The following is a 19,370-nucleotide window of genomic DNA, read 5'->3' as shown; positions in this document are numbered from 1 at the left end:
CACAGAGAAACGGCAAAGCCAAACACCAGTCTCTCATTTCAATAAACCCCAGCTTTGGAGGCTGCTGGTTTTAAGCCTCCCAGGAGCAGGGTCCCCCTTGGGTGATGGGGCCATCTAGAGGCTGACTGTGAAAACTACAGGCAGCTACTCCTGTGTGGTCCAAGGACCCACAGCACTGGAATCTCCCAGGAACTTGTTAGAAGTGCAAAACTCTTGGGCCTACTGAATCGTGCAAACCTGCATGTTAACGAGTCTTCCCAAGGGAGAATGGGCACACGACACCTTCACTGAGGCCACACGGGCAGGACCTGGCTATACAAGCCAGCTTCCCAGCCCCGCTGAAGGCAGGCAGAACCATCTGCCGGAAAACAATCCTTGGGCGAAACTCAGAACCAACGAACGCACAAACAGGCCTTGCATGTAAAAGGACGAGCTCTGAGCATGTGACCTGTGCTTCCCAGCGCCTCCCGGCCCCGGGCTCCCTTAACACCTGTGCCATCTCCGCTTCCTCAGGGTGGGGCCTGCCTGCCACTCCCCTGCCGCCCGGGCCATGAATCTGTCCTGCTCCTCGGCGCCACTGTCCTCAAATTACATCGCTCTGGCAATGGTGCCTCTCCGGCAGTCCTCTGCCACCAGGGCCAGGCCACAGGCCCTGAGAGGGGACAGCTACCACCGCCCTGGTGGCACCCACAGTCACAGCACGCCCAGCTGTCTCACATGCCGAGACTCACCCCACTCACGGAAACCCAGGGCGTACACCCACTGCCGTCCAGTGTACAAAGTAAGGCCTGTGAAATCTGTGTCCCAGGGCGCGCCACCCTCCCCGCCAACAACTGCTTTCTTCAAGCTCTGACACGAGTCCTTCAGACTCTCCCAAAAAGCCGATGGACGCCGAAATCTCCCCCCCGGAAAAGGACTTATAGATGGTAAGTCAGCGAGGAGTGCACACGGCTCTACCTTCCCACACATATTCAAGTGCACGACAAAACTGGCACAAATATGCAGCCAACCACGGAAAAATCTTTAGCACTTTGCTGTTTCCGTTTGCTGAGTTTCCATTTTAAAAGTTAAACTTGGGACCAGCATTGTGACGTGGAGGGTGAAGCCGCTGCCCGCCGTGCCGGCATCGCATATGGGCACTGGTTCATGTCCTGGCTTCTCCACTCTGATCCAGCCCCCTGCTTATGGCTGGGAAAGCAGTGGGTATCTGCACCCAGTGGGAGACCTGGATGGAGTTCCTGGCTCCGCCCTGGCCAGCGTGGCCCCCTGGGCAATGAACCGGCAGATGGACGCTCTCCCCCTGTCTCTCCTGGTTAGTCTTTCAAATAATAATCTCAAAAAAAAAAAAAAAAAAAAAGTTAACATGTGGGTGTTGAGAACTGTGGTAAAGTAACTGAACTTCTCTTCCTGCCTCCACAGTTGTATGCTGCCAAGTGCTCCAGGATTCAAAATTCTTTACCTCTAGGCCTGCGCCGCGGCTCACTAGGCTAATCCTTCGCCTTGCGGCGCCGGCACACCGGGTTCTAGTCCCGGTCGGGGCGCCAGATTCTGTCCCGGTTGCCCCTCTTCCAGGCCAGCTCTCTGCTGTGGCCAGGGAGTGCAGTGGAGGATGGCCCAGGTGCTTGGGCCCTGCACCCCATGGGAGACCAGGAAAAGCACCTGGCTCCTGGCTCCTGCCATCGGATCAGTGTGGTGCGCCGGCCGCGGCGGCCATTGGAGGGTGAACCAACGGCAAAGGAAGACCTTTCTCTCTGTCTCTCTCTCACTCACTGTCCACTCTGCCTGTCAAAAAAAAAAAATAATAATAATAAAATAAATAAAATAAAAAAAAAATTCTTTACCTCTAAGCAGCTACAAGGGGCCGGCGTGGTGGCACAGGTTCCACCACCACTTACAACCCGGCTGCTTCCAATGCAGCTCCCTGCTAACGAGCCTGGGCAGCAGCGGATGACGGTCCAAGTACGTCTGTCCCTGCCACTCCTGCGGGAGACCTGGAGGGGGCTCCTGGACCCTTGCTGCAACCTGGCCCAGCCCCAGCTGTCGAGTGAACCAGCAGATGGAAGATTTCTGTTGCTTGGTCTTTCAATCAACCTTGGAGGGTGGGGGAAGCAGCTGCGAGCTTGGAGCGAACCGCTACATAAAGAAAAAGCACCTACGAAGGATGCTGTGGGAGGTTTTGGATGGGAGAGTTCAAGGTCTCCTCCCTCGAATACTGTGACGCAAGCCCTGTGGAAGTGTGTGCAATATGCAGTCTTCTGTCCCTGAGAACACAGGTAGAATGAGGCATCCCACCCTTCCGATGGCTCTGTTACCATGAGTAAGCCATGCAGGGCGAATACGATGACCAATCAGGTCTTTGGGTGGGTTTTGTCCCCGCCTTGTAACTGAATGTCACGCTGGCAAGTTTTCTTCTTCCCCAAAATTGTGCTTAAACACCCCAGAATCACCAAAAACCTTTGGGTTTTGCCTCTTGGAGCCCCCTCCATGCCACTCTGGCTGAAGGTCTCTAACTTAGATAAATCTGGCTTCTAAACCCTAAAAACAAACCACAGGAAACTAGAATGGGCTTCCCTGAGAAGCAGAGAGAGGGTGGGGTGGAGACGGAGAGGAAGAGATACGCCCGTATTTATTAAAATCTTTATTCATCTTTTTGTCAGAATCGAAACCCATGGAACACATTAGAAATTTAGGTGCATATCTGTCTCGTCTGGGGTCTCACCAAGTACAACCTCTATTTGCGCAGAAGCTCCCAGAGGGAATCCTTGGCGGATCAGAACAGAGGGCAGTGGTTCCTACCCCTCCCCTGTAAGCAAATAAATTAGCTTCCCAGTAAGCGCTCCCCGGTTCCCCGACATTCTGTGCGCGAGGAACACCTCGGTTCTGAAAACCCGGTGGCAGCACAGCGTCCAGCCCCTACTTTCCACCGAGACGTGCGCAGTCGAGGGAGGACGGCTGCCGCCCCGGGAGAAGCAGCTCCTGGCTCGCGGGCCGGGGCTGGCGCGGCGGGCTCGCTGCAGGCGTGTCTGCGGGATGCACCGTGGTTCTGTCCCTCGGGGTCCACTCCCAGGGACTGAGGAGAGAGCCTCTTACCAGCGACATAAAGTCAGTGTTTCCCTGTGTCAAAATAAATATGTTTTCCTGCAAGAACACATACATGACTATATACACACACACACACACACGCCTTTAGTGCTGCTGCCTGCGGCCCCGGCGGCTGCTTTACCATTAAAACCGAATTCAGGGAGCACACACAGGAGAGGCTGCAGGGGAGGCCAGGGCTTGCCTGCCTTTAAGAACAGAGGGATTTCTTTAGAAAACAGCGCTGCCATCCGGTGACACTGAGCAACTGTTTCGGATGGGATTCAACACAAAGGAACCCACCTTGAACTTCAACTCCCTCTGACATTCACCCCGGCACAAACAGGGAGACACATTACCCAACAACCCTCTGAGCGAGGACGACTCCACTGTCCGGAATCACTGTGCCCCTCCCGGCCCACACTGCAGCCTCAAACCAGCCAACGGCTTTAGAAGGAAACCCTGTAACTAACCTTCCTTGTCCAAACGGCAGCGCTGACCCCTACCCCCCAGCGACCTGCCTGTGATGGCCTTAGATCCTAACGACTGACTCACAGAGGGCAGGGTCACAAAACGTTGCAAAAAGGAGTCTTCCTCTTTTTCCCAAATAGATCTCTGCGTCTGTGAATTTTTAGGGCTATCAGCTTTTTTCCCTCCAAGATTTGCCTACACAGAGTCTTCCAGCTCCAGCCCATTCTGACTGAAGACACACATTTCTGCGTTCAGCATCATGCCGCACCACTCTAACTTTAACCACTTCTAGCATCATCAGTTAGGAAACTGCAGGGGCGCGAATGATATAAATTTTCTGCAAATGCGCTGAGGAAACGGGGAGACAGTGTGCGAGGCAGAGCGTTCTCTCCTGCCTTGTTGCCTAGCAGCCTCTGCCGCTTGCAGGGCGATGACCGGAGTCCCCAGGCGGAGGGCAGCTACGGGTTCAGTTCGGCGTGGCACTCTGAAGGCATCAGGTCTGAAAGCACACCAAGCCCTACGGGGTTCAGCGAGCACTAAGGAGGGCAGAGCCGCCGTCTCTCCTCCTGCCGCCCACCAGCTGGGTCCCAGCACTCTGCAGCACCACTACCCTAGGTATCCTTGAACTGAACTGTGAAGGCCTCTGGCCACGCACAAGCAGGGATGAATGTCTCCTGTCAACTCTTAACTTCAGTTTGGTGTGCTGCTATCTATCAGCTCATCTCAGAATATAAAAGTAAAAAAAGCTGCTTAATTTCATGCTGCTTAAAGTAGTTACAGGTTACTCATTGTTCTTTCAAAGTGAGAAAATTGGGGCCCGAGTGTTGATGCTGTTTTTGAAGGGGTGGCTGCCCACAACTGGTCTCCCATGGCTGGCACTTAGTTTGTGTGGCCACAACGTTTAAAAGAAAGCAAGGCCTGTGGCTCTGAGTCCACGTGGGAGGGGCCGCACCAGGCCTGTGCTCCTCTGGCCCTGTAGTCTACAGGTGTCACGTGTCACAATCATGTTGCCAGAACACGGAACTCAACCATGTTTCAGCCAACTCGAGAGCGCTAAGCAGAGCTGGGAGGACACCACGAGCTCGAGTTCAGGACTCCACAGTGAAGGCGGATCTGACAGGGGTCACACCTTTAGGCTCCGTCCTGCCAGCGTCCTTGATTTTCAAAGGCTCAGGAGGCTTAACCTTCTGCTTCCAGGGCCCTGCACGGCCCGAGTCGCAGGTCAGTCTGGCTACCGGCAAGGGGAACGCCATCACCTGCACAGCGCGCTGCCTCTCCGCACGGGAATGGCACGAACAGGGCTGCCGACCTCGTGGGAGCAGCTGCTGTGGTGACCAAACGCCTTGAAGGCGGAGGGGGGACTCACTTCAGAAGAGCAACAAGGATGGCCGAGGTCACAGGCGGCCGGACAGGCTCCTGCCCCAGTCCTACTTCAGTCTGCTTTGGTGGCCTGGGGAAGGTTTGCTTGCTTTAGGCGAGAAGAAAAAGAAATGAGTTTCCCTAAGAGATTCATGTCGGGCCCTAACAATGTTTTCTTGAGAAAAATTTTTGGGTGAATTTGGATTCAACTGTGGAAAGAGCAGCAGAAGCAGGTGCGAAGTCATGTTTGGTGTTTATACAGCGGTAAGATCCGGAACAGAACCTGTTTCTCACCGGCTGAATCGCTTCCATTCTGGCTCTACCAAGTGGCTCCCTCCTCCCCTTCCTAGTGACTGCTGAGTCACAGAAAGCCTGACCACCCTCCTGCTTGGGCCTTCCCCTCCGATTCTATCCAGTTCCATCCCTTCGACAGCGCGTGCTGCTCCGGCTTGACAGAACCCAGGTTTTATTTGCCACCGTTCCACAGGAGGCGGTAAGCTTTCCAATTTGACTTGTTAAAAAAAAAAAAAAAAAAGATGCAAGAGGTTGCAAAGTGTTTCCATGAAATCCACAGGCGTGGACACAGGACTGCGAAGTTCAAACTAACAACACACACTCGAACCCCAGAGCGGTTCCCGCATCCGCCTGTCCACATGCCACACCTCGGTCTGTCCTTTGCCACGGAGCGAGGACTGACCAGCTCTGAGGCCCACGGCTGGGCGGGGCGGCTGCGGGGGCGGGCCGGCAGGCGGTGACTCGGCCAGCAGCTCGCCGTGCTCCGCCCCCTGCGCGCCCTGCCGCCGCCTGTACTGCACACACGCCACAGACGCCCGGGCCACCCTGAGCCCGGCGCGGAACTTGCTGCTGGCCACGTCCAGTCCGTCTCGGCCCACGCGGAATGGATTGTGCTCTTTCTCTATCTTTGTAAAAAGTGTGGAGGGTTACAAGTGGGAGAGAGGCATCCTGTCTTCCACCAGCACAGTGTCCATCCCAAACTGGTCGGTGCACTGCTTCACGGTGGCCAGGACGCTGAGGAGCCGCTGGTCCATGGCGTCCAGGTGAGGCTCGGACAGCACTGGCGAGATGGGGTCGTGGGCCATGGCAGAGTGTAAGGCAGACTTCAGCACGCCATTCTTCAGGTAGTTCAGTCTGTTCCAGGTGGAAACCCGAATGCTGGAAGAAAGTTTCATGACGTGTCACACAGAACCTCATCTCAGATGGAGTTAAAAACAACAGAAAAATCCATGCAAAGTGTTTTCCGTTACCTCTCTACTACGAGTAGCCACGCTGCTACAGTTTGGTATTTGGGGGAGGAGGGTAACTAATCAGACACATATATACATATTTGCGCATGGTCACTGTAGTGTTACTTACGATGCAAAATGTGAAACTACCTGAGCGTGCAACAGTCGGTTGGCAAATACTTAAATCATCCACCCAAAGGCAGCCCGGGAAGCCGGTAATGACCGGTTTGAAGGGGAGATGTCGTGCACAGTAGTCACGCTGCCCCGAAGAACGCGGCCTTCCGTGTCCGAGTGCCTGGAAGAGCCTGCTACACCTTGATCCAGCTGCCTGCAAATGCACCTGGGAGGCAGCAGACGACAGCCCCAGCACCGAGGTCTCTGCATCCACGTGAGGGACACGGAGGGAGCTGCTGGCGTCTACCTTCGGCCTGGCCCACCCCGATGCTGTAGGCAGTTAGAAGTGAGCCAGCAGACAGAAGAGCCCTCGGCCTCCTTCTCTGTCACTCTGCCTTCCACAAAAATATAAATGAATAAACATTTTAGAAACCAGTTTTGGGGCCAGCACTGTGGCATAGTGGGTAAAGCCACCGCCTGCGATGCCAGCATCTCATATGGGCACCAGGTTTAGTACCAGCTGCTCCACTTCTGATCCAGCTCCCTGCTGTGGTCTGGGAAAGCAGCAGGAGAAGGTCCAAGTCCTTGGACCCCTGCACCCACGTGGGAGACCCGGATGAAGCCCCTGGCTCCTGGCTCAGGTCTGGTCCAGCCCTGGCAGTTTGGCCCATTTGGGAAGTAAACCAGCAGATGGAAGATCTCTCTTTCTCTCTCTCTCTAATTGTGTGTGTGTGTGTCTATGTCTTCCTCTCTGTAACTCTGCCTTTCAAATAAAATAAAGTTTTAAAAAGACACACAGCACCCTGTTTTGAGGAGCAGGCACCAGCTAGAGGGTGAGAGGCTGCGTCCGCAGTGGAGTGCTGGGCGTGACGCCTGGCTCTGGCTCTGGCTCCTGACTCAGCTTCCTGCCAGCACAGACGCTGGGAGGCGGTAGGTGATGGCTCAAGTAGCTGGGCTCCTGCCACCCGTGTGGAAGACCAGGATTAAATTCCTGCTTCATGGCCCCAGCTACTGGGAGCATTTGGGGAGTGGAGAGTGGATGGGAAAACACTCTGTCTCTCTCTCTCCCTCTCAAATTAAAACAAAACAAAAAACCTTTTAAAATTCAGTGGCACAGGAAAATGCCCATTATATACGTTGAGTATGGGGAAAACGTTGCAGGAAAAAACTGTTTAACTCAAAATCTGTAGGGAGGGCCGGCGCTGTGGCGTAGTGGGTAAAGCCACCACCTGCAGTGCCGGCATCCCACATGGGCGCCAGTTTGAGTCCTGGCTGCTCCACTTCCGATACAGCTCTCTGCTATGGCCTGGGAAAGCAGCAGAAGACGGCCCAAGTCCTTGGGCCCCTGCACCTGCATGGCAGACCCAGAAGAAGCTCCTGGCTCCTGGCTTCGGATTGGCGCAGCTTCGGCCATTGTGGTCAACTGGGGAGTGGACCGGCAGATGGAAGACCTCTCTCTCTCTCTCTTTGCCTCTCCTTTTCTCTCTGTGTAACTCTGACTTTCAAATAAAATAAATAAATCTTTAAAAAAAAAATCTGTGGGGAAACAAATATGGGCATACACAATAGGATGAAATAAGCAACACGTTAACAGAAATTATTCTTAGGTGTAAATGGGCAGTTTACATTTTCCTCAAAATGTCTGAATTCTAAAAAAATTTCTTGGGTTAATATTAGTATTACAAAATTTACTTATTTACTAAGGATTTATTTATGTATTTGAAAGGCAGAGTGAGAGGAGATTGATTGATCTTCCATCCTCTGGTTCACTCCCTAGATCGCCACAATGCCCAGGGTTGGGCCAGGCCAAAGCCAGGAGCCAGGATCTTCATCCGGGTCTCCCATGGTGGTGCAGGGGCCCAAGCACTGGGGCCATCCTCCACTAATAGCTTTCCCAGGCCACAGCAGGGAGCTCGATTGGAAGTGGAGCAGCTGGGACTTGAACCGGTGCTCATAGGGGATGCTGGCGGTGCAGGCGGCAGCTTAACCTGCTGTGCCACGGTGCTGAGAGGTGGGATCTTGAAGAGGTGGTTAGGCCAGGAGGCTGGCTCTGCCCTCACAGGCGGAATCGGTGCTCCTGCGCCAAGGCCAGCTCAGTGCCCCCTTTTGCTCGCTCGCTCGCTCTCTCTGCCTTTCCGCCTTCCACCTTGTGGTGATGTAGCAGCAAAGCCTTCATCAGACACCAGCCCCCTGGTCTCGGACGTCCTGGGCGCCAGAACTGTGAGCCCGTACATTCCCGTTCATTTGAAATGACCCATTCTGGATATTCTGACAGAGGCACAAAAACTGATGAAAACGCCAGCCAGGGCCGTTGCTGGGGCACAGTGGGTTAGGCTGCCACCTGTGAAGCCAGCATCCCATACAGGCGCCAGTTCCAGTCCCGGCTTCTCCACTTCCCATCCAGCTCCCTACTAATGCACCTGGGAAAGCAGCAGAAGATGGCCCAAGTGTTTGGGCCCCTGCACCCACAAGAGAGACCTGGATGAAGCTCCTGGCTCCTGGCTTGGGTCTGACCCAGCCCTGGCTTTTGTGACCATTTGGGGAGAGAATCGGTGGATAGAGGATCTCTCCCTTTCTCTCTCTGTACTTTGCCTTTCAAATAAAAATAAATGAATTTATATATATATATATACACACACACACACACACACACACACCCCAACTGAAGGTGAGAAACGCTCTTACCTTCCTGAGGGCTCTGTGGAAAGGACTAGGCATGTGGAAATGTCTGGCTCTGCAAGAGGGAGCCTGTTCTGCAACTATCTAAAAAGTAAGGGAGGAGCCAGTGCTGTGGCACAGCAGGTTAACGCCCTGGCCTGCAGCGCCGGCTTCCCATATGGGCACTGATTCGAGAACCGGCTGCTCCACTTCTGATCCAGCTCTCTGCTGTGGCCTGGGAAAGTAGTAGAGAATGGCCCAAGTCCTTGGGCCCCTGCACTCATGTGGGAGACCCGGAAGAAGCTCTTGGCTCCTGGCTTCGGATCAGCGTGGCTCCTGCCATTGCAGCCAACTGGGGAGTGAACCAGCAGATGGAAGACCTCTCTTTCTCTGTCTCTCTCTCCCTCTCTCTGCCTCTTCTCTCTCTGTGTAACTCTGACTTTCAAATAAATAAATAAATCTTAAAAAAAAAAAAAAAAGGAAGATCCCTCTTTGCATCAAGCATTCTGAAAACTGCCACGAAGCCCAGAGCATGAGAGCTTCCTGTGTGACCGAGTTACTGCTTACTGCACGTCAGCTCCAAATTCACTCTTACACAGACACTCTGCAAGAATGAGCAGAATTCCTCTAAGCTTCTCCTCTCCTGAGCTTTCCAAGTGGAGGATGCTGGAGGGACACGACAAGAGGCAGGCGCAGAGAGCTTCCGGCCACGACAGCAGGTCTGTGGTGTGGAGGCAGGTCATCTGGCGGAGCTCTTACCAGCCACAGTCCCAGGAGGTGTAGGCCCTGGGAGACGCTCAAGCCCCAGGGTGGCTGGTAATAACATCCTAAAGCCTTCTCAACAGGGAGATGCAAGCCTAAAAGGCCGTTTGCCCAGGCCGTACCCCAGGTCCCTCTGCAGGGCCCCAGGCAGCCTTGCCTGCAGCCCCGAGGATTCCGAGCGAGTACCTAAGCTCTCCGGCCACGACAGTATCTGCTGAGTGACTGCACCCCACCTGCGAACTCCCCTATCTTCTCCGTCCTGGGGACAGACCCTACCTCTCCACTGAGGCCCACACTCCAGCCTCGGGTACTCGCCTTCACCCCGGGCTTTCTTTTCTTCTTTTGTTTTTTTTCAAAGATTTTGTTTACTTATTTGAAAGGTAGAGTTTCAGGCAGAGAGAGGGAGAGAAAGATCTTCCATCTGCTGGTTCACTCCCCAGATGTCCACAGTGGCTGGAGCTGGTCTGATCCAAAGCCAGGAGCTTCTTCCAGGTCTCCCACGCGGGTGCAGGGGCCCAAGAACCTGGGCCATCTTCTACTGCTCTCCCAGGCCATAGCAGAGAGCTGGATCGGAAGAGGAGCAGCCAGGACTCGAACCAGTGCCCACATGGGATGCAGGCCCTGCAGGCGGCGGCTTTACCCACTACACCACAGCGCCACTCCTCCTGGTTTTCTTTTAGACCCCTCTTAGGTTAGAATTTAGTAATTCTTTAGATATTAAACTTTCCTATATAATATGCTATGCCTCTTCTGTTTCTTGATTGGACCAGACTTTTAACACTGACGATCAAAACAAAAACATTTTCCTTCCAAGATACATAGAATTTTTTAATTGTGTGTATCACTGCTTTCCAGTATTAATGAGGACAATTAGGGTTGCCTGGGTAAACTCTTAATTTCTTCAGAATTGTGCTGCTATCTTAAAAAGAAAAGAAAACCATTTCTAGGAGGGGACGTCTGACGTGGTGTTCGTGGGAGTTGAACAGTCCTAAGTGGCGCTCCTGGCTTGCTTTGTTTCTCTGTGTAGCCCAGAAAGGTGGACCCCAGCTTTCCTGATGTGCATGTTGAAAAGTACAGTAAGAGGGGCAGGAGTTTGGCACGGCACGAAGATGCTGCGTGGGATGCCAGCATCTTCATCAGAGTGCCTCGTTCAGGTCCTGGTTCACGTTCCGGCTCCTCCCCTTCCAGTCCGGCCTCCTACTGACAAGCACCCTGCAGAGGCAGCTGAGGGCCCCAGGACCTGGGTCCCTGACACCCAACTGGGATACCTGAATGGAATTCCAGACTCCCTGCCTCAGCCTGGCCTGACCCCAGCTGTTGCAGGCATCTGGGGAGTGAACCAGTGGATGGAAGATCTCTCTGTCTCTCTGCCTCTCAAAGAATAATAAAATCAAATTAACTTTAAATTATATTTTAAAAATTCCACCGAGAATGATGATCTGAGAAGTTGGTCCTTACGGCACTTCTTTATTTCATTTTCTTGACTTACTTTTCAATTTCTTTGTTCTCTAATAAAGACTTTAAAAAAATTATTATACTTTGGGGAAAAGGTACTTTTGATTTAGACAATTTCAAACCAAGACGTGCAAATTCCAGGTGGTGTGTGATAGGTGAGAGGAAAACCAGATGCAGCAACCAAGGTCGCACTTTACTGGAAGATTTTTTTTGGTAGGAAGATGGGGGATAATCAATGTTAAATCAAATATGGACAGGTATTACTGACAGATTACAAACTTCTACCCATCCAGGACTCACCACTGCCTCTGGGCTGTGGTTCCCTGCCTCCGTCTCAGGGCCTCCAGGGGCTCTGGCTGGAGCAGGGTAAGCAGCAGTCCCAGCACCAGCAGGGCCTAGGGCGCTCCCCGAGCCTGGGACGGCAGGCGGGGCGGGGCAGGCACCTATACTTCCTGTGCATAACTTACATGCAGCACTGATAGAGAGGGGCAAGGATGCTTCTCTCATCCAGCGAAGGGTTCCCAAAGCTGAAAAGTAAACCAAGACGAGTCAGTCGGAGGGAAGTGCCAGCGCCCCTCTCAGCGGCAACGCAACAGCCAGTTCTCTACCAAACCCAAACACGATCCTGGACAATGTCATGCTCTAGCAGCCCAAGACACTTACAATCAGAAACAACAATCAGATTTAGGATCCCTACCACCTACACTGAAGCATCGAACAGCAAACACCCTCAGCTGCCAGGACCCCCTGCCTGCCAAAATACTGCAAGGTGCTCACTTCACCACGGTGGCTGGTGGCGTTCCCAGAGCAAGGGAGACCCTGAGGACCCCCAAACCCCAATGGCCTCAGGGGCAGGAGGAAAACAAAGGCTTCCCTGCCAGCAGGGGGCTGTTACTAGAAAAACAAGTCAGGCACGTTTTTCTCCAAAACTACCAATATCCCAGTCTCTGAAAGTAAGTTTACAGACAGGATTCAACTTGGAAAAATCACTCACGGAGCAGATACCAAATGACCTCAGCGGTAATTCACAGTCAGAAAAGGAGAGCAGAAGCGGCTCCTGTTCTTTCCCTGCAAGCTCACCTTAGCAGCTCAGGACTCTGGGAGCCCTTGGTGCCACGCAGATGCTCCACTAAGAAAAGGCAAAGCTCGCCGGCGCCGCGGCTCACTAGGCTAATCCTCCGCCTGCAGCGCCGGCACACCGGGTTCTTGTCTTGGTCAGGGTGCCAGATTCTGTCCCGGTTGTCCCTCTTCCAGGCCAGCTCTCTGCTGTGGCCCGGGAGTGCAGTGGAGGATGGCCCAAGTGCTTGGGCCCTGCACCCCATGGGAGACCAGGATAAGTACCTGGCTCCTGGCTTCAGATTGGCACAGCGCCAGCCATGGCAGCCATTTGGGGGGTGAACCAATGGAAGGAAGACCTTTCTCTCTGTCTCTCTCTCACTAACTCTGCCTTTAAAAAAAAAAAAAAAAAAAAGGCAAAGGTAAATGCCATGTCTGAACGCTTGTGTTCCGAGACCCAGTCACCTCACGACAGCATTGGGAGTGGAGCCTTGGGCAGTGTGTACGTCACGAGGGCAGACTCTCTGCCAGCATTAGTGCCCTACAGAGGAGGCCAGAGGAAGCGTGTTCACCTTTTCCACCACATGAGGACACGGAGAAGGCTCGATTCATGAGAAACGGGCCCTCACTACACACTGAGTCTGCCAGCGCCTTGTTCTTGGACTCAGGTCTCCAGAACGGCCTGCGGGACGCCCACTGTTCAGAAATCACCGTCTGGGGTACTCTGTTGTGGACCCCATGGACTGAAACAGTGACAGTGCTGATACGCATGTGGAATGTCATGTGTATGGCGGCATGTCGGATCTTGTTCTGTAAGAAAGAAGGATCCTTTTTCACAAGCAAGGTTGAAGATTTCCAGGAACATGCGCACACTGTCCACCACCTGCTCTGCTGCGACAGGGTGGAGGGACTGCTGATGGCGCACCAGGTGCCTGAGGTGGCATCTTCTGCAAATGCTGCCCAAGCGCTCTGTGCTGAGGAACTGTCTCGGCTTATTCCTGGCAGCCAAGGCGGACAGCAGGGCCTTCTGCCTGGCCGGTTTTGGGCACCAGGGAATCAGTCTATTTAGCAAACACTTATTAAGAACAGTGAACCATGTGATAATGAACTGGCCACCACGTAGAACGCAGAAGACAAAATGGAAACACGATGTGCTCTCCAAACAGCTCAGGCTTAAATAAACAAGGATATTCTATTCATTCAAAAGTAAATAAAGTTCTGGGGTTGGTACTGTAGCGTAGAAGGTTTGGCCTCTGCCTGCGGTGCCAGCATCCCATAAGGGCTCCAGTTTGAGTACCAGCTGCTCCACTTCCAATCTCTGTTAATGGCCTGCAAAAGCAGTGGGGGATGGTCCAAGTGCTTGGACCCCTGCACCCATGTGGGAGACCTGGAAGAAGCTCCTGGCTCTTTCCTGGCCCAGCCCTGGCCACTGCAGCCATTTGGGAAGTAAACCAGTAGATGGAAGATCTCTCTTTCTCTCTCTCTCTGCCTTTCAAATAAATCTTAAAAAAAAAAAAAAAAAAAAAAAAAAAAAAAGGTCTGTGTTATTTAAGATAAAAGCAATTTGTCTTTATATGTAATCAGTAAGTGCCCACTCTTCTTTCCAAGGATAGCAGAAGTCTTGGTCTAACCTGCCATAAAACTAGCAAAACATCCTATCAAGTGAATTAACATTTAAAAATGGACAGAACAGATTTAGCTGGAAAACAATTTCATGTTCTACTAAATCTGTACTTGTCAAGATTCTAAACATCATGGCCAAGAAAGAATGATGAATGTCGTGACAAATTAAAAACCCAGGTTTCTAGTCGTCTCTGAAGAGGACAATTTCTACATTTTTTTAAAGTCCTGGGACCCCAGAGGAGAGAGGGAAGGACTCCCGGGGAGAAGGCAGGCCGCCTCCTCTCGGCCGCGCCCTGGTGCCATCCATGACCTCCCAGGACGTGTCCTCACACAGAGAGCCGCCCGTGACCTCCCAGGACGTGTCCTCACACAGAGAGCCGCCCGTGACCTCCCAGGACGTGTCCTCACACAGAGAGCCGCCCGTGACCTCCCAGAACGTGTCCTCACACAGAGAGCCGCCCGTGACCTCCCAGAACGTGTCCTCACACAGAGAGCCGCCCGTGACCTCCCAGAACGTGTCCTCACACAGAGAGCCCCACCTGCCAAGGCGGCGCCGCTGGCCTTACCTTTTGGCATTGTCGAGAAGGATAAGCATACTGGCGCCCTCGTCGTCCTGAAAGCTCTCGTAGTGATGGCGGTCGGCATTGCCAATCAGGTAATCGAAGACGGCTGTGTCAATGATGTCCAGGAGGCGCGGGCCGGAGTCGTAAGGGGACGTCTTCTTCACAGCATCACAGTAGCTCTCATCATATTCCCACCTGGAGGCCAGCGGCACCAACAGCGTGACTGAGTGCCAGCGTTTCACCTGGCACTGTTACAAGGCCAAGATACAGCCCCTGCCCAGTGAGTCTGGCCCCACCCTGCCCTTCTTTTATTCCTGCACAGAGCTTCGGGCTCCCACAGGCTTGGCCCCTTGCCTGGCTCCGGGGAGGGTTAAGGAGTGGCTCACGGCAGCATTACCTGGCCAATTTGCCTTCCCGATAGGTTCTGCCCCATGGGTGCCGGTGTTTCTGCAGAGGCCACACGTCCGGAAGCCACAGGGTCACAGACCCTTCCATCATGTCCCCGTCGGCACAAGCTGGCTCAGTTTCTCGGCAGTAATAACACTTCCCATAGAAACAAGTATTGTTCCCTGAAGGGCAGAAAAGACACGCTCAAGGAACAAAGGAGATTCCCAAATTCTCCCAATGCAGATGAAAGCAGCTACGTAAACAGGGACTGCGAGAACAAAGATCTTCAACTTCATCATATTTCTTTTTTGTAATTGACAGAGTTAGACAGTGACAGAGAGAGAGAGAGAGAGACAGAGAGAAAGGTCTTCCTTCCATTAATTCACTCCCCAAATGGCCGCCATGGCCGGCGCTGCGCCGATCCGAAGCCAGGAGCCAGGTGCTTCTCCTGGTCTCCCATGGGGGTGCAGGGCCCAAGCACTTGGGCCATCCTCCACTGCAGAGAGCTGGACTAGAAGAGGACCAGCTGGGACTAGAACCTGGAGCACACATGGGATGCCGGCGCTGCAGGTGGAGGATTAACCAAGTGAGCCACGGTGCTGGCCCCTAACTTCTTCATATTTCTAACAATTATTCTCCTGTGTAGGTGATGAAGTACACGTTGAAAAAATGTAAAAAGTGCCAAAGAGACATATACTAAGAAGTACACTGGCCATCGCCGCGGCTCACTAGGCTAATCCTCTGCCTGCGGCACCGGCACCCTGGGTTCTAGTCCTGGTTGCTCCTCTTCCAGTCCAGCTCTCTGCTGTGGCCCGGGAAGGCAGTGGAGGATGGCCCAAGTCCTTGGGCCCTGCACCCACATGGGAGACCAGGAGAAAGCACCTGGCTCCTGGCTTCGGATCAGCGCAGCGCCGGCCACAGTAGCGGCCATTTGGGGGGTGAACCAATGGATGGAAGACCTTTCTCTCTGTCTCTCTCTCACTGTCTAACTCTGCCTGTCAAAAAAAAAAAAAAAAAAAGTAGTACACCTCGCTTTCCTTCTGTGTCCTTTTAACCCACTCTCCCAGGAATCAACTACCATCACAATACCACAGCATCTTTCAAAACTCTAGGGAGAGGAAAGCGGTGTCCTAGTCTTCCTTTACCAAGCTGATTCTGGTCAGAATGTCCAGAGGAGGCTGGGAGGAGGCTGTACTGCTGCTTTTCCCAGGCCGTTAGAAGGGGGCTGGGTCAGCAGCCAGGACTTAACCCAGTGCCCTGTGGGAAGCCAGCGTGGCAGACGGCACCTTAACCCGTTACACCACAATGCCGGCCCGGGAGACACAGACACTTTAAGGAAGTAATGAGACAGTCACATCTGTGACCTGCTCTCAAATGGCTCGGCGGTGTTACCAGGGAGGGAGCTGCAGGCCTCTGGGGACTGCTTCTGCAACTTTCTGGTAAATTTAAAATGATCTCAGAATAGAAAAAATTTTAAGTAAAATTTATTAAATGATAAATAATGCTTCTGTTTGTCCCCCTACCTCTGTGAAACAGTCATCAGGTAAGCTAACTCCCTGTACCTAGAAAATCCCACACACTCCTCTAGTGACCGCTTTATATTCTTAAGAATGTGTATCCACGAGAAGACTGGCAAGATTCAGACTTACTCCTGTTTCCAACCTCTGCTGCAATACACAGTCAACAGAAACTAACCGACCACACGGCTACTCAGGAAGCTGATGACCCTGCTCTTCCTCACTGTAGCAATTCTTCTAGATCAAGAAGAACGAACTAACCGAAAGATACACCACATGTATGTTTACATTCGTCAAAATATAAAATTATAAATTTTACCTAATGCCACCAAAATATCGGAAGATTTTTTAGAGTAACTAGACAAACAGGAGAAAGAGAGAGCGATGTCTCTCGTCTGCTGGCTCACTCCCACAAATGCCTGCAACGGCCAAGGGGGCTGGGTCACTCCGAAGCCAGCAGCTCCAAATTCAATCCGGGTCTCCCATGTGGGAGACAGGAACCCGGCACTTGAGCCATCACCACTGCCTCCCACAGTATGTGGTTGTAAAAAACTGGAATCAAAAGTCGAGCCAGGGGCTGGTGCAGTGGCGTAGTAGGTTAAGCCTCCGCCTGAGGTGCCAGCATCACATATGAGCGCCGGTTCGAGTCCTGGCTGCTCCACTTCTGATCCAGCTCCCTGCTAATGCTCCTGGGAAAGCAATGGAAGATGACCCAAGGGCTTGGGCCCCTGCACCCACATGGGAGACCCGGAAGAAACTTCTGGCTCCTGTCTTCGGATCGGCCAAGCTCCAGCCTTATGGTTTCCACCGTGGGTGCAAGGGCCCAAGCACTTGAGTCATCTTCCACTGCTTTCCAGGAGCATTAGCAGAGAGCTGGATCAGAAGTGCAGCAGCTGGGACTGGAACCGGAGCCTGCATGAGATGCGGGTGTCACAGGCTGTGGCTTAACCTGCTGTGCCACAGAGCCACCCTTCATGCGCTCTTGACTATGGTCTCCTGAGCGGTCACGCTCTTTCCCTACTTCTCATCACCTCGCTCATGTCTGTTCTCCACCTGTGGCAACGTTAACTTGGGGCCTGAGAACTGAACAGAAATAAAACTGCATTTTTATTTTCAATAATCGCAACTTGAAATTTAACACTTTTTTCCATCAGAATGGCAGGGAGCAGACTACAATATTAGCATTGCCTGTGACTTTGCCATCAAAGAAAATCACAGATATTTCATACTTTATTATTATAACTGTTTGTAGATATCCCTAAATATCTAAATTATATTTCTTTTTTAAAAAAGATGTATTTATTTATTTGAAGTACAAATAAGACAAAGTACAAATAAGACAAATAAGTACAAAGAGAGAAGGAGAGTCAAAGAGAGAGACTCTTCTATCTACTAGTTCACTCCCCAAATGGCTACAACAACTGGAGCTGGGCCAGGCTGAAGCCAAGAGCCAGGAGCTTCTTCTGGGTCTCCCACATGGGTGCAGGGGCCCAAGCACTCGCACAATCCTCTGCTGTTTTCCCAAGTGCATGAGCAGGGGGGAGCTGGATCAGAAGTGGAACAGCCAGAACTCAAACTGGGCCCACATGGGATGCTGGCACTGCAGGCTGTGGCTTAAGCCACTGTGCCATGGCGCCAGCTGTCTAACTAATACTTCTAGTCTGAAATGATCTAGATCTCTGCTAGAACTTATTTAATATGTGAAGTAACAAAGCACATGTTATTATATCATCAGTTTTCCTTTTCCAAATTCTGATAAGGAAAGTATAGAACATTATTGGCTTCATTTCATTTTATGTATTTAAAAACATTTTGAGAAAGGCTCCATAAGCTTATCCAGACCACAAGCAATGCTGAGACCAAGCCTGGAACGTCCCTTTCCATCAGGGACTGCGACCCTCCCTTTGAGACTGGATTAACATATCTCTGAAAATATTCACATCACTTTCACCAGTGGAGCCCTCCCCACTCCAGTGTCTGGCTCCCCCATTAGACAAAATCCCTTGAGGACAGGAAGGTCAGTCAGCACCTAGTTCACAGCCTTGGATACGGAAGTGAAACCAACTTGTGTTGAATAAATGACTATGTATCAAAGAACACAAGCAGATGAAAAATTGGGGACCTTAGAATCTGGGTTTGAGCCCTGCCTAACAGTTAGCAGCTCTGTCTCTGGGAAGCTCCTTTACCTTTTCTAAGCCTCCTTTCTCAGGTATATGAAATGTGGGCAATACCTCCCTTACGTATTACTAACAAGAGGATCAATTAAGACAACAATGTGAAAGGGCTTTGTTAAGTTCAAGGGCTATGTATCATTATACCAACCTATTAGTTTAAAAATTTTTTAAAAAATGAGGGGCCGGCACTGTGGTGTAGTGGGTAAAGCTGCCGCCTGCAGTGCCAGCATCCCATATGGGCACTGGTTCAAGTCCTAGCTGCTCTACTTCTGATCCAGCTTTCTGCTATGGCCTGGGAAAGCAGTAGAAGATGGCCTAAGTCCTTGGACTCCTGCACCCCCATGGGAGACCCAGAAGAAGCTCCTGGCTCTTGGCTCCGGATCGGCGTAGCTCTGGCTGTTGCAGCCAGCTGGGGAGTGAACCAGTGGATAGAAGACTTCTCTCTTTCTGCCTTTGCCTCTGCCTCTTTTTGCTAAGAGAATACTCTTCCTTTCAAATAAATAAATAAATCTTTTTAAAAATTTTAAAAATGTATCAAAGGGCTGGTGTTGTGGCAAAGCAGGTTAAGCCGCTGCCTGATGCACTGGCATCCCATACGGGTGCCAGTTCCAGTCCCGGGTGCTCTGCTTCCGATCCAGCTCCCTGCTAATGCACCTGGGAAAGCAGTGGAAGATGGCTCAAATGCTTGGGTCCCTGCACCCATGTGGGAGACCTGGAAGAAGCTCCTGGCTTTGGATCAGCCCAGCTCTGGCTGTTGAGGCCATTTGGGGAGTGAACCAGAGGAAGGAGAATCTCTCTCTGCCTCTGCCACACCTTCTCTGTAACTCTGCCTTTCAAATAAATAATTTTTAAAAAAGCATCAAGAAAATGAGAAGACAAGTCACAGAGTGGGAGAAAGTATTTGCAAAA

General features: G+C 52.1%; 1 protein-coding gene across 4 annotated transcripts in view; it reads right to left on the bottom strand.

Annotated features, from left to right (window-relative positions):
• Positions 1-2,623: 2,623 nt before the first annotated feature.
• FAM20B (FAM20B glycosaminoglycan xylosylkinase) overlaps positions 2,624-19,370 on the bottom strand; it is a 47,314-nt gene continuing 30,567 nt past the window's right edge. For 3 of the 4 annotated variants that reach the window (XM_051858238.2, XM_051858239.2, XM_070077195.1), the window contains 4 exons: positions 14,781-14,952; positions 14,387-14,578; positions 11,609-11,668; positions 2,624-6,081 (listed from right to left, as the gene is read on the bottom strand). In XM_051858238.2, the coding sequence (XP_051714198.1) occupies positions 5,850-6,081; positions 11,609-11,668; positions 14,387-14,578; positions 14,781-14,952 (656 nt within the window). In that variant the 3' untranslated portion in view covers positions 2,624-5,849. Of the gene's footprint in view, positions 6,082-11,604; positions 11,669-14,386; positions 14,579-14,780; positions 14,953-19,370 lie in introns of those variants that run through there. The other variant, XM_070077196.1, reaches the window with a different exon arrangement.

Source organism: Oryctolagus cuniculus, chromosome 7, assembly GCF_964237555.1.
Source record: "Oryctolagus cuniculus chromosome 7, mOryCun1.1, whole genome shotgun sequence".
Classification (NCBI taxonomy): Eukaryota; Metazoa; Chordata; class Mammalia; order Lagomorpha; family Leporidae; genus Oryctolagus; species Oryctolagus cuniculus.
Note: the sequence above shows the minus strand (reverse complement) of the source record. Positions and strands in the feature narration are given on the sequence as shown.